Here is a 14,613-nt window from a genome sequence, read left to right as displayed (position 1 = left end):
AAGCATTTTTTATGCTGGTTTACTATTTATACCCCATGTCTTCAAGATCCCAGTGCCCAAGGCGAATGAAGCTTATACTCGAATTTTCGTGCCAAGTCTCCTGGTCAATTTCTTTTGACGAATATGTTTACTTGTCATTGCAGTGTTAGCTACACATTGCAGTGTTAGCTACACGGAATTCTCAGCAAATTTGAGCCTGTTATAAGTCGATAGCCACACCGTTGCGTAACTGGCTAGAGAATTTAACCCTTGGTGATACCAATAAAAAGGAAATCACTGCCTTTCCAGCCTCCTAGGACTACTTCTTTACCCAAACAGCCATGGGGTTCTTATCCGCATTGAATTCAATTGCATTTTTTGCCGCATCCGTGACCTTAGCTGCACCAGCATTGATAGCCTTTGCAGTTGTCTCTGTTGGAGGTGGCAACTTCGTGGTATCCTCCGCGATCTTTTGAATGCGAGTATCCATCTGCTCGAGGATCTTCTTTTGCTCCTAGAGAGGGGGTTAGTGTGGATGATTCATGATTATATATGCTAGGGATAGCGGCTAGATAGGAACACTTACAGTTCCGGCGAGATTCTCAATATTGGCTTTTGCATCTGTGAACCACTTGTTCAGTTGACTAACGCTGTTCCTAACCTGGTCTCTGGACTCTTTCGGATCTTTGCCCAACTGTCCCGCGATACCAGAGCTGATACTGTTCAGGAGTTGGATTCCTGGCATGATACTTTGGACAGATAAGTCCGACCACATCTTGGCGACCTCGCCAAATACCTCGAAATATGCTCGCATGAAGATGGCGCTCTTGTAGATTTGCTAGTATCATTTGTCAGGCATATTATTCCGCTTGTTCTTCAAGGCAAGCCATCAGACTTACAGTGCGGGCCAGGTCTGTGAAGTTGTAATTGCCGACCTTCAGGTCGTCCAACTCGCCATCTGGGTCGTTGTTGGCCACATTCTCCTGGATTTTCCTCAAGAAGTCCTCCACAACCTCTTCAACGATCACTTCGATGGTCAAACTGATCGAGTTGAAAAACGTAACCAGGTCCATAACTCTGGTTTTGACGACGGCGATGAGACGGATGGACGCCTCAAGGATGGTCTTTATGGCTGTCTATAACGTACGTGTTAGCCAACTGACTGGCGATGGTGGTTGATAGGCAGGCGTACAAGGTTCTTTTCATCAGTGTTAAGCTCCAGCAGCCTGTTTTGTGCCGCTGCCAGATCGCTCTGGTCTTTTGTGAGTGCTTTCGTGGCATCCTGGTAAGCTTTCAACGATGAAGTATAGGCTTGCTGGGTCGTGTGCAATCGATCTTTGGCGGCCTCGAGCACCGCCTGGCCTTGTGCCATCTCTGGGTCCTGAGTTTTTTGCTTGTTGGGGTTGGCCATAATTGTCTCCTATCAACTCGATCAGATATTTTTCTTGCAAGTAGAAGAGCGGGAATTCATACGGTGCCTGTTGAGCCAGGAAGGGCTTTGGACACCGCAAACAACTCATTTGCATCGTTGTATGCAGGGTTAAAATCTTGCTGCCACTTCTTGACCTTCTCGTCCTCCGGGCCCGGGAGATCTTTCATACTACCCTTCCCACCGAGGTTGTAAACCTCGGTAGCGATCTAATATGACGGCCCGTTATTAGCAAGTGAACGATGACGTGAGAAGCTTGGTCACTGCTTAACCCTCACCTGAATAGAAGTTTGAAGGACACTCTTGAACTTGACGCTTGGATCCTTGTCGGTGGCCACTTCGATGAATTGATCACGAGCATTCTTGAGCATCTGCAGAGTGTACAAGAGTGATTTTGATCCCGAGCCAGTAGTCGTGGAAACTTCGTCCCAATTGATACCACCTCCCTGTCCCTTGAATAGGATGGAATATAGCACACGGAGATAAACGATTGCTGGCTTAATTTGCACATAGGCAGGGTCAGTGCTATCCTGAGGCAGGGGAACCTTTGCTTTTGGTTCAGGGGTTGGGAGAGGCGTATTCCCGCTCCCATTGTCATTTCCGCCCTTCTTGTTGAAATCCTTGAACATCTTCTCTGCCTCCTCTGCTCGAGCAGTATAGTTCATGTTTTCCGTGTATGCTGTGGCCAACTGGCCAAGGGCAGTGATAACGGTATCTCCGAGCTTACCAACTATTTCCTGGCCCACAAGATCCCACCTATCTCGTTGAATTGTGTCAGCTGTTTGCTAAGATCTTGGGCAAGCCTACCATAAGCCTTGAGTTTCCTTGTATCAATGGGTTGGGTAAAGAAACTCCCCTTTTGATATGAACAAACACGAGAGCGCATAGATCCAAATCTAAGAGATAAGAAGTACCAGCGGCGACTGCACCAGCAGACGGCATATTTGTTCAATCCATTGATACCAAAAGGAATTCTCGGGGCTCATGGTAGGTATATATGAAAGGCCTGCATATGACACTCACCCACTTGGGAAGTCATCGGAAGCTTTCTTGTAAACGCTTGACGCCATTTGAAGTTGCTTCTTGAACGTCCGTGTTGCCTCTTTCTGATTCTTGACATTGACCTCATCAGTTTTTAAAATGTTTTGCGCTGCCAGCATCTGGAGTTTCGTTTTTGACAGTTGCTCCTCGGCAGTCGATTCTTTTTGCACGCAGCAAGCATACAACTCCGTCGCGTACAGCATCCAGTCATTGAATCCTTTGTCAATCGTCTTGGCCCTGTCGTAGCAGTCATCAGCGCTCTTTTTAATGCTCAGGAGAGCTCCTTTGAGCATTCTCTGAGCGCTAATGGGATCGATTATGATTTCCATGATACCATTTACCTGAAAGGCACGTTAGCCCGTTTGTATATCCAAACTAAATAGCAGACTATAACATACCCTATCAGGAATCATGGAAGCAACACTGTGGATATACAGCATTCCGCCATCAGCGGCGAGGAAGGCCTTCGTTCCCATGTCACCGCATTCAGTGAGATTGGCACGGAGGGACTTATAGCTGGATAGTAGGACGGTCAACTTGTGCAGCTTCCTAACCTTCAGGGGAATTTTACTTACTGGAGATACTGGAAACCGCCTTTTGGGGGGTCAAGCTCGATTGTCGCTGCGGTGTCAGATGTAGCAGCAACGAAGGCCAATCCGGTAGAGTTGATAGCAACAGGGGCGGAACCGAGAAGCTGCTGCCACGGGTGCGCAAACATAGCTGAGGCCTTGATCTGGGCGACCGCTATGTCAGCCATGCCAGGGAGGTCTCCTGGCCCCGAGCCATAGTCCATTGTTTTTTGAATTTGGACGGCATTGGCAACATGCTCTTGGTTGTCTGCCATTTTCTTTTGAAGGGTAACAACGTTCATGAAAATACGATGGGGGTGTTTAACGAGATGTCCTGGCTGGGGCGATGGAAAGCCCTTACACCAGGCGACTGGCAGACCCCTTTAATATCACATCGAGGGGTAAGTAATTCTGGGAAACGTCCGGTTGTGTTGGGCTTTGTTACCGCGTTGCATATCATGATGGAATCACCTACCATTTCGGGGAAGCGACATATCGCCCTACATTTGATATCCGCCTGGAGATGAGTCTCAAAATTGAGATGTTACCCACCTTGCAGGAGCTGAGAAGGTTTAACAAGGGATATTAGACCCGCTGCCGTTCGGAAAACATGGGTCCAAAGGCGGAGGTTGAACCACATGTAAATTGCGTGCATTACAACCCTCCATGAGGTTGTTTTTGGAGACTATACTGGACGCCACGTTGGGATCCTGTACCACAGACAAACCTTGGAGCTGAAAGTCTTGTTGGCTGGAAAGGCTTCAGCTTCGATGGTGCATAGGATTGCCCCATCCAAGGTTGCTGGCAACGAACCATGTACAAAATACAGAATACCCCTGTTGCATTCAAACTTAGGGGAACCCCGCTTCACGTCATCTTTGACTAGTCTATCGTGGTACCCACTGGGAATAAACAGCTTCTCGTGGAGTCAATTTTTTATGGGGATAATGCTACTGCTTGCGGGGAAATAGAATACGCAACATGATCTAAGGCGAGCAGGCAGAGAAAACAACGTCAGAAGCACAAATTGATATTGGAATCAACAACTTCATCCTAGCTACTTTCGAGTAGGGGGGAGAAACCGCTTGACGCGTGCCCTGATGTCTTCAAACTTCTGATTGATAGATTGGGGGATAGGGTTTTCACCATAAGCGTTTTTCAGCTCGTCAAGGATCGTGTCAATCTTAGGGGCAGCATTGAACTCGATAACTACCAAAGAGCAGAGATCAAGTATCGGGTTAACAAATTCGTCCCGGAAGAACGCGTCCCCTGACGCAATAGTTGCGTCGTTGTACATTTTGTTCGCCAGTTGCACCATTTGAGCGGCATTTTCCTTCATCTTGCCGGTAGCTTGAACCATGTCATTGATGTTGCCTGCAGTCACAGTAATAGAAGATGTCATGTTTTGAAGCTGTGCCGTAAGAACATCTAGTTGTGCTGTTTCGTTTCTGTAGTCCGCTTCTTCCTTCTGGGTTTGGATCAGGTAGTTCCTCGTGGACATCAAAGAGTTATCTGCATCTTGTAACGCCTGTTTCTGGGCGCCGACTGCAGAGGCGAGCAGGACATTCCCTGGTGCTGCTCTATGGTCAATCAAACCAGCTATTCCCCAAAACGGTATAAGGATACTAAGCTATAATCACAGCGGTGATCAGTAATCAGAATGAAAGATGACATGCACGCAGAACACTAAACCGTGCTACATACCCCAATGTTTGTATCCCTTTGAGCTTCTTCGTCGCTTCTGAGCTTTTCTTCAGCGGTTTGGAGCAGCTCCTCATTCTGTTTCACTTGCGCCTCCCAGGTCTGCTCCTGTTTTGACGCCTCCTCAATCCTTGCGCCAAGGTCCTTGAGAGTTATTTCAGTGGACTTTTTGGCTTCCTGAACTTTTGCTAATAATTTGGCAACTCGGGTAGAGCTTAGGTCAACACTCTTTGAAGGTCAGCTGCAAACCACCATATCCATAGTAGAATCACAGTCTTCCTACCTCTGCTTGAATGCGGGATAAGTCATCTAGGGTCCCCATTGTAGTTTGTTGGACTTGCTGGAAACTTGCCCTCACATTTTGGAAGAGAGCCTTGCTTGGTGGTGTGGGACCTACAGACCCTACCTGAGAATTGAAATTCGTATGCACGAATACAGCGAGATTAAAGAGGTAAGTCATGCCATTGTCCACAGCGGCCGATATAGCGCGTGGCCCCTTGGCGCGCTCCTGTTTAAGACGCTCCACGAGCGCATTTTGAATTTGGTGAATGGTATCGAGCTCGGCATGCGCTCCTGAGATGTCAAACATGGTTGATGCTGAGTGATTGAGACTTTAATAGGAAATAGAATGTCATTTCAATCAGAATAGCGGCGCGTCAAGTCTGATGAAAGAGTTGCCTTGAAAATTGGACATTCTTTTATAGAAGCCTAAGTCCCTAGACTGGCGCAATGTGTTGCAGGGGTCCGCAATGTTGCACAGAATGTCAATGCCTTCCAAAATCCCACAATGACCTCTCATTTTCCAGTAGCTTCAAGCTTGTGTATAACTCGTTAACTTCCTGTCATATCTGCCGCTGCGATGTATATTGAGCACTCTTCGTCTGAGCTGGTTAACCCCAAACCTAGCGCGAACTCTAGACCAATATTTTCTAATCAATAAAAATACCTCATTTTGGGCATTCATGCATTTTGTTGATGTATCTCATGTGTGCGAAGATCGTGATTGTTGTGTGGTGGACGAAGTATATAATGTCAAAAAGTTTAGTGAAGCGGGAGGGGCAAACTGTCGTCGTTAGAGTGTGTGTGGGGCCGTCCGTCCCGAGGTGGGGCAATTCCAAACTTTGATCGAACCGTAAACAAGCCAAGGATCCCTTGTACGGGCGCAGCCTGCCTCCTCCAGTAGGGTCAGCGGGAATGGCCCTCGTCATAGTAGCCTATAGAGCATATGGTCTTCCATATACGTAATGGATTCTAGAATGAGATGAGTTGTTATAATTTTAATGACGACTAGCTGTGCATAAACTTGGATGTCTCCTCATTGACACTTCGTCGCGATGTCTACGAGGTACGATATCGGTGTACTTCCGCGGAATCAACTCCCGGAATACTCTTACTCAATTTATTATCTAAGTTCAGCCAGCCCGGACAAGGCATATCTGCATATCAATAGAGCATTTCCATAATTTGGGTGCCATTTTATCTCTCTCCTATCTTGTTTCTAACTGGCCAATAAGTTGGAGATTAGTAAGTATTTGAACAAACCTCACTTGACCAAATCTACTGTTATAAGCTGCCGTCTCCAAGATATCAATGAACAATTTAAAGGAAATGACACCGAATCCTATTCTCGGGGCCACCAGAAGGAGATATAATGTAATAGGGAATTAACAAGAAATTGATACTATTTTAGATGATTTAGCAAACAAGATATATATAGAAACAGGGTCAAAAAGGGTATTTATAGCTGCCTGCTGTTTATATTTTTCCTGTTGAAGAGTTAATAGTTCACGGGTTTAGGTACTCCTAAAAACTTTCTAAGTTGCAGCAGTAAGGATTAAAGTGTTCTCTGTGCTGTTATATTATAGATACCCCAGGCCCTCAAGATTCTAGTATTCAAGGTAACCCAAGGCTGTACTCAACCTTTCCTAAATCATGTCAGATCTCCCTATCACCACAACATCTTGTTCGGAAATGAGGTTTCCTCTATATTTTCAGCGTTATAGAGTCAATGCCACCTTTTCCATACCTATTACCACTTCCCGTACAATTACTAGTAACTAGAAGAGGTACATATATTTTTATATTTCTATCATCATAATCTTATATCCTTGTTTATTACTTTATACTTATTCTGGCAAAGTTAGCAAAGGGCCCAAGGCATAGGTATATAATACGTACGCCATTATTGAGCCCTGTTAGTATGCTCTCCCGTTCCATGGCAAACTGGTCAGTTCGGGTCATATCGTTTCTGGGAATGACCAATACTGAATTCACTCCTAGCGCTGCTGCTACTGCTGCTTCTCCTGCCTTAATGAGAGGAGCTTGCCCTAGCCTAATGATGGTGATATCAGGTTTACTCAAGACTCTTAATTAAAGATTGCTTCGTACATACCATTGTAGCCAAAGGGATGGAATATAGAAGTGGAACTAACGCCCAGAGGGTCCATATGTAGGAAGACGGCTTGTTGGAACAGGTGGGGTTAGGGTTTAGGGTTATAGAGATAGACGGTATCTCAACTCCAGAGGCCAGTAAAGATTTACAGGATAGTAATTTAATAAATAAGTTATAGACTTCTGTAATTATTAAAGATAATATTATCTATTATCTAATGGATTCAGGATGATTACTGCATTTATATAAGTACTAATTAACCAGCACTTACCAACTTCTTTTTGGAATTTAATTGCTCTCATCAGCTCCAACGCGCCTACTGGAAAAAAGTGCATAGGGGTCTTCCAAATGTGCCTTTCTTGCAGTTTAATTATAAAGGGTGAAATAATGTTGGCATCTACGTAGCCCTGCCTCGCTAGAGTAACTATACTATAGCGCTTTAAATAAATTCAGTTCCGTTTGTGTAATCTTCTTTTTATAGATATTATTCATTCGCCAGCAATAGGTAAAAAGACTGGTCTCAAAAATAGTCAATGATCGGGTTGTTTTGAAACACCACCGGTTAGGGGGGTGAATTAGGCGCCATACAATAATAGTCTTGATTATGCTCAACAACTCAGCGCGTAAAATTTATCTTCGCTTTTTAAGAACAATTAAACTTACCTATTTCCATAGGCGTTGATATGAATGAGACAAAATTTCCTAATACATTTCGGGCATTCACTTATAAACTACAGAGCATGGCTTTCTATTAAGCAGTACTTGGCTATTTGATAGATCCTAGAACGGAAAAATTTTTATAGGCTATGGTTTCCCGCATAGCAGAGCTGGTTGCGTATATGTATGGTACGGAGTATGTAAATCTATTTTGAGAACTGTTGGATTGGGACTTTGCGCCGTTGGTATAGCATTGTTGCCAGCAAGCTCTAGGTTCTTAGACGCTGACTTCTTAACTCTATATTTAGGGTTATTGAGTTTGGATACCTGTTAATCGCAGATCCGGGAAGCTCCACTTTTAAATTTCCGTCACTTAAGCGCCGATGTGACACAGTCAGGGCCGAGGGCATGAAAGGACTTAGGCGCCTAAGCGCTGGCCAGCAAGTCACCCCAGAGATTAAAACAGATACCTTCTCTTCTCTCACTCCTGTCTCTCTGCCTCCAGCCTGTGCTTCTCTTTCTGATTATCTTTCGCGTATCTACCAGTTACTGGGGTTCGACCGACTGTCTTCCAGCCATGGAACCGAATAGGGATAGCTCGGATGACTTAGCTACGGAGCTGGCTGGTCCAGTACGTATCCTAGTGCAGACATTCACTCATCTTATTCCCGGAAAAGGATACTATGATAAGCGTAACTTCATGTTAAACAGAATGTGCCAGAAGCATTGGAACTGTGACTGGGAACCTAGAAAGCATAGATGGAATTGCCATGGTACTGATTTTGCTTTTGACAACCGCCGATGCTACTTTCTCATCGACTATGGCGAAGCGTCCGACGATACAGATGTGCCTATTCTATCATATGAGTGGACAGGGCAGTCTCTGTACAATTACCCCTCCCTTTTGAATTCTCCCCCGTTCGAATCAATTGTCTAACATCAGTGATACAACTAGTGAAAGCAAACCGGGGTTAGCTCAAGCCTCTAAGGTACAACACATACTCCGAAAGTACTATCCATTTTCTGGTCCGCCTCCTAAAAGTCAGAAGGAATGGACCTTCTGCGAATCCGTTAAGTCGTTCCTTCACCAGGAAATGGGTTTTTCAAACAAAGAGCTCAAACATATCCAGGAGCACCCAGAAGACGCAAAGTGGCTTCAGAAGAACTTGGAGCCTAGATTTTGGGCTGAAATTGAGAAACAGACCAAGTATATGGACGAAACAGAGAGGCTTATTGCAGCCGGAATACTGAAACCACCGATGGGACCCATGTCTAAGGAATTAGATGATCACCCACCTGAGGGAGTACCGATTCCACCAAGCGAAGCTGAGAAGTATCAAAAACTAGCACAAGAGCTAGGGAGACCGGTTGGGGAGTTAAATGTTCCATGGAGGGAGTGGAAGAAATTCGATGAGTATAACTCCAACGCAGTGACACAAGGGCGCGAATTTATGTCGTGGGAGGAGTGGGAAAGGAAAATCCAGAAAGAAGAATAATCCTGGTCCGCAGCGCGGGCTGTTTTCCTAACCTGATCTTCCTTCTAAGTGTATCTTATTGTTCCTGTTGGCTCTACCGCAGGGATGAAATGACGATTATGGTGTTTGCCCTGGTCTCTCTCCGATAAGTCCGACTGACGCATGTTCTGTGCCAAGCCACCACACGGCTCAGGCACAAAGCTAAATACCTATAACTAACTAGTTACGGGCCGCCTACTCCGTACTAAACCGAAGCAAATGTTAACAACAAATATGATCATTTTGAGTAGCCTATCTTACTATTGCTAACGAGTTGTGGATGTGTGCCAAAATACAGCTTTAACCTGCTAACCACTAGTCATACTCTTGTGGCTCAGCCGTTTTGACACTAGTTAACGAGTTAGCGGACTAGTTAACTGGCTGGTGAACAGGAGCAGGATCCCTGCTAAATTTCGAACTGGGCTACATCTAACCCGGCAGCGAACACTACAATTGGCCCTTGTTGGAACATCGACATGGCCATGTCAACCGCTGGGCGGCTAAATAACTGCTCTCCCTGCACCCCCCCAAAACAGTTCGAAATGAATTCCCAGGCGAAGAGTTGTTCACTTTGGTATACACAGAGTGTCTACCGGAAATCCGGTCGCTTTGAAAAATGGCGGCCGACTGGTGGAACGAGTTCTCAAACAATCTTGCTACCGATTTGGCTCCGCTCATCTCCCTCTTTGGAGAGGCGCCTACGAAACAATACCTGAGCGAATGCTTGACCAAGACGGACATAATCATCTTTTCGATGGCACCTCTAGGTATTATCACAACTGTCGTGTCAGCAATCCGGGTCTGTGGAACACCGTCCCTTAGAGCATTCATCGGGCGAGCCCAGGAGGGAGCTGGCAACGCTGAAGCAGAGCTTTGCTCATCTACAAGTCGAGAAGTTTGTGAGCTCTATAACAATGGAGGCATTGCCCGTGTTTTTGGGCGCCCCAAGCTTCTGGAAATTGTGCATGATCCGAATGCTACAATCGAAGACTTTTATCCGGAGCACCCTGATTCTCATGCTGTGGCTGGAATCTATTTATTTAAAGATTATTTAAAGAAAGATAACCAGGAATGGAGAGAAGTGGACAAGCGCCCAGGCGATGAAGAAAATGAGTCCTCACTGGATGATAACGACACGAAAGATCCACGCTTTGCGATAAACCCAAATCTTTCCCTAAACGTAGGGATAAAACAAGGCTCAAGACACTGGTTTACAGCCGCTGCTATACTTGGTGCCCTGCTGCAATCCGGTGTTCTCGTCTGGGCTGCAATTGCTAGATATAAGTTTAACGACGTGAAACGAGACTTGCAAGACACCTATGCCATTCCATTGGCTGTTATTGGCACCTTTCTTCTATGCTTTGGAACAGGGCTTTGCGCAAATTTGATTGAAAGCAGCACCAAGGAACGGGTTTTCGAAAGGAACCCTAAGGAGAATGGAGCAAGCGCATCCCGACTGTACTGGGTTCAGCCGGGCACTCAGTTTGTTGGGGACCAGGCATTTGACTCGTTTGCATACACGCACTCAGAGGGTGAGTTCACCCGGTATATCACCTCCTGGAAGACGGGAAAGGGCAAATACAACGGGGTAGGAGTATGGGTTGCGATCAGCTGCACATCTCTCGGATTTTTATTACAATTCCTTGGCCTCAGGGCTTGCCACTCGTCAGTAGCAGTCGCTCAGCTAGGAGTAACGCTAGTCATGAGCGTAGTACGCTCAATGCTTCGTGCGAATCGATTAAGCGATGAAGAAGTTTACCTTGTGGATTCCCCTGACTTATATAAGGGGCATGAGCTGGACTGGCTTGCCCTTGAACTCATTACTGGGCCGCAGTCAGGGAATAAAGCACATAGACTGGATAAGTTTGGATCGAGATTGACTGTTTCACCTTGCCAATACGCAGCTGTACGTCTCTCAGAAGTATGCTGGAAGCTTTCTAATCCGACCAACGCAGAGAAAGGGCTCTATTCAACTGAAAATATATATTTCATACGGACCTCTGTTCACCATGGTGGTAATTGCATATTATCTGGCTTTCGATTGGAGAATAGCGAATCTGGAGAATCACAAGCCATACAGAGACAATGCCAGACCCCCGAAGATTGGTGGGATTCTGGTGCGGCTATACCTGAGAAATGGGCTTCTCATCTCCGATCTGCACCAGATAGATGGCGTGTTACTGAGCAGTCAAACTCCTCGGCGGATAAGACACCAGATAAGCTGGCCAGAGCCTTTATGTATGGAGCCCGGTTACATCATATGGCGTGTGATTGGGATGAGAAGCTTGTCCCTGTGCGGGTGGTTGCGCAAAGGTTAGCTCAGGCTATTGCGTCCACGATGCACATATTAGATACTACCGACGCCAGTTGGAAGGAGGGGTGGCGCTCAGCTTTTACTTTGTTTTGGGCGGTCCCGTGTAAACTGGAAGAAGAAGAAAAGGGTACTGATACCAGTGGGAATATTTACATGTCACTAAAACGTGAAGTCGGCGAGGACGGCCGTGGTATATCTACGTGGTGCACCGATATCGTGGAGTTGGAGGCTGTTCTTGGTTTATGGCTGTGGTCACTTCGACATCTGAACACAAAAACCGATACATCTTTTAAACGCATACTTGCTATGAAGGCACAACATTCCGCTGGGACAGATTTCACCTCCAGCTTTAACCTCTGGAGCAATGGCGGAAACTTTGGCATTGAAGAAACTGAAGTCGACCTAAGCCAACAGACACGTCCGCTATTCGGCCGGCATAATGTTCCTTCCGAGTACCATTCGAAACGGACCACGGTTCTAGGAATCACATCACACATGGCAAGCTTGCCAGCGATGTGTGCCCAAGAAATATACTCCATATATTTCGCTTCGATGGTGCATATCATTAAGAATATAGGTGGAAGAACAGATGTTCGGAGCTCTGGTGACCTGACACTTGTCAATTCAAACCTCTCCCAAATTCAAGACGCCTTCATTAGAAGTGGGCTGGGAAATGATCGCGACTTTTTAATCTGTACCCTTCCTGCCTTTATTACCAAGGGAAACCTTCCCTCGATCCTAGAAGTTTTAACTAATACCGAGAAAACGGCGGAAACGTACGTCAAGGACGGTTTGTGGCTGGAGACTGAAAAGCTGCTATCGTGGGCCCTACTGCACAGCCAACAGCTTAAAAATACCTCGGATCATGATGAGGGCAGGATAAAAGAAGTTGAATATCTCAACCGCCGGCGCCTCCTCACACTTTCCTTATGCGAGTGCTACCGCAAAGCGTTATTAAAGGGAGAAGTCGAATTTTGCCTCAGTGGTATTACAAGGATGCTCAACACTCTCCATGAACAAGAACACGTTCCCCTGAAGGTTACAGACAGCCCTCGGGCAGAGGGAATAGCGAAATTTAAAGACAACTCCAAAGGAAAGGAGAACCAAGAGTCGACGGTAAAAGAGAATTCTCAAACACTTGCTGATGCAGTCAACTCATATGGTCTTGCTATAAATGAAATTATTTATTCGAAGTTCAAGGAAATGTTACCAAAGCTAGCAGCAGAAATAGCAACCCTACAGTCAAAGCTGGATACAAAGCGGAATCCGCTTCTACATGTTGATTCCGATCTCCCTAGCCGCCAAACGACAAATATCATTGAACAAAAGGGAGCCCTCCTTCTAAAAGCAATCACTGATGGCTCGCTAGCATCTACCCTTTCCCTTCTAGACGAGGAATCCGCTATTAGTGACGGGGCAAATGGGGGACAAGCACTTTCCCAGGCAGTCAAACAGGGCTGGATTTCAGTTGTTAAAGCTCTGGTAGAGTACGGTGCAGCCTTACAATGGAGAGATAGCGATGGCCGCAGCACAATATCATTCGCTGCAGAAAGGGGGGATATGAACTCGTATGATTATCTTCAAGCGCGAGGCGCCTTCCCAGGTATTGCGGACAACCTCTCCCGGACGCCTTTATTCTATGCTTCAAGCCAAGGCCATATTGCCATTATGAACAACCTTTTGTTCACAGGAAGGGTGGAACCAGACTCCCGAGATAAGTATGGCAAAACACCATTGTCCATAGCGGCTGAAAATGGACATTTTGAGGCTGCGAGATTCCTACTTTCTACAAAAATGGTAAATGTGGATAATCTGGACAATACTTCAAGGACTCCATTGTCTTGGGCAGCTGGTAACGGTCATGATGATGCGGTGAAGTTTCTACTTACAAGTAGTGACTGTAAGCCAGATATCCAGGATAAGGAAGGCAAGTCTGCATTAAATTGGGCGGCAAGAAACGGGCACGATAAAGTTATCAAGACACTGCTGGTTTGCAAAGAGGTGAACCCTAATCTTAAAGATGCAGAAGGGAGAACACCGCTTTTCAATGCTGTGTTGTCAAATCACCCTCAAGCAATTGAAGCTTTGGGGGATAAAGAGGCAGTGGATGTGAACTCACCAGATAAATTCGGTTATTCACCGCTCCACTTCGCCGCAAAGGGAAGTCGTGAAACATTGCAAACGTTGATGAAAACGAAGAGCCTGAATGTCAACTTTCAAGGAAAAGGCGGGCTAACGGCTTTGCAACATGCCGTGAGGTACAAACACTATGAGGTGGCTGAAGTTCTGATTAATGTAGAGGGCATGGACCTAAACGCACAAAACTCTGAGGGAACAACAGCCCTATCGTTAGCGATACGCATAAATAACCTACGAATGTTTAACCTGTTGGTGGATACGCAAATGGTAGACTGCAATTTGAGTGACAATTCGAATATGACACCGCTCTGCTGGGCAGCCGGATCACAGAATGCTGAAATGGTCGATATACTGGTGAATAAATACGGAGTGAATGTTAACGTCAACACCGACAATGGGGGCCCTCTATTGCAGGCAGCAGAGTACTGTCACCTTGAGATCATGAAGCTCCTTCTTTCTCAGAAAGAAATAGACGTTAATGCGCAAGATGGATTGGGATCTACTGCTCTACATATTACGGTTTCGAAAATGCATATTCATCCTGACGCTATCGAAGCAACGAAGCTGCTACTTGAGCATGGTGCAGATCCAAACATACAGCTCTTTGAGGAAGGATGGTCACCTTTGCACGTTGCAGCGAAGTTCAACTGTCTAAAAATGTGTTCTTTGCTATTGCAGGTGGAAGGGATAGAGTTGAACCTGAAAACTCCGGAGGGCAAAACACCACGAGATTTTGCTTGGGATGATAAACATTACGCTCTAGCTGAAGAATTAGAATCCAAAGGTGGTAAGCGAGGCTATCAAGTGGAGAAAGTTCAGAAATAACTATTCGATAGCTATAACATATACCTTATATTTATGTACTTCTTTCGAAGCGC

At 45.8% G+C, this 14,613-nt stretch overlaps 4 protein-coding genes across 4 annotated transcripts; 2 read left to right on the top strand and 2 right to left on the bottom strand.

The window, feature by feature from the left end:
- Positions 1 to 298: 298 nt before the first annotated feature.
- MGYG_04514 (hypothetical protein) lies at positions 299 to 3,293 on the bottom strand (the record flags this gene model as incomplete). The annotated part of the gene is made up of 9 exons (XM_003174288.1): positions 299 to 493; positions 566 to 817; positions 879 to 1,115; positions 1,172 to 1,399; positions 1,453 to 1,617; positions 1,687 to 2,164; positions 2,432 to 2,790; positions 2,848 to 2,965; positions 3,025 to 3,293. The coding sequence occupies 9 exons, from the start codon at positions 3,291 to 3,293 to the stop codon at positions 299 to 301; spliced, it is 2,301 nt and encodes a 766-aa protein (XP_003174336.1).
- Positions 3,294 to 4,075: 782 nt separating this feature from the next.
- MGYG_04513 (hypothetical protein) lies at positions 4,076 to 5,308 on the bottom strand (the record flags this gene model as incomplete). The annotated part of the gene is made up of 3 exons (XM_003174287.1): positions 4,076 to 4,648; positions 4,723 to 4,947; positions 5,003 to 5,308. 3 exons carry the CDS (start codon positions 5,306 to 5,308, stop codon positions 4,076 to 4,078), a joined length of 1,104 nt encoding a protein of 367 aa, XP_003174335.1.
- A 3,037-nt stretch (positions 5,309 to 8,345) lies between these two features.
- MGYG_04512 (hypothetical protein) lies at positions 8,346 to 9,264 on the top strand (the record flags this gene model as incomplete). The annotated part of the gene is made up of 2 exons (XM_003174286.1): positions 8,346 to 8,653; positions 8,724 to 9,264. The coding sequence occupies 2 exons, from the start codon at positions 8,346 to 8,348 to the stop codon at positions 9,262 to 9,264; spliced, it is 849 nt and encodes a 282-aa protein (XP_003174334.1).
- A 634-nt stretch (positions 9,265 to 9,898) lies between these two features.
- Positions 9,899 to 14,560, top strand: MGYG_04511 (ankyrin repeat domain-containing protein 28; the record flags this gene model as incomplete). The annotated part of the gene is made up of 1 exon (XM_003174285.1): positions 9,899 to 14,560. The coding sequence occupies one exon, from the start codon at positions 9,899 to 9,901 to the stop codon at positions 14,558 to 14,560; it is 4,662 nt and encodes a 1,553-aa protein (XP_003174333.1).
- Positions 14,561 to 14,613: the final 53 nt, after the last annotated feature.

The sequence above is a fragment of the Nannizzia gypsea genome, genomic scaffold, assembly GCF_000150975.2.
Source record: "Nannizzia gypsea CBS 118893 supercont1.3 genomic scaffold, whole genome shotgun sequence".
Taxonomy (NCBI): Eukaryota; Fungi; Ascomycota; class Eurotiomycetes; order Onygenales; family Arthrodermataceae; genus Nannizzia; species Nannizzia gypsea.
This window is presented reverse-complemented; position numbering and strand designations above follow the sequence as displayed.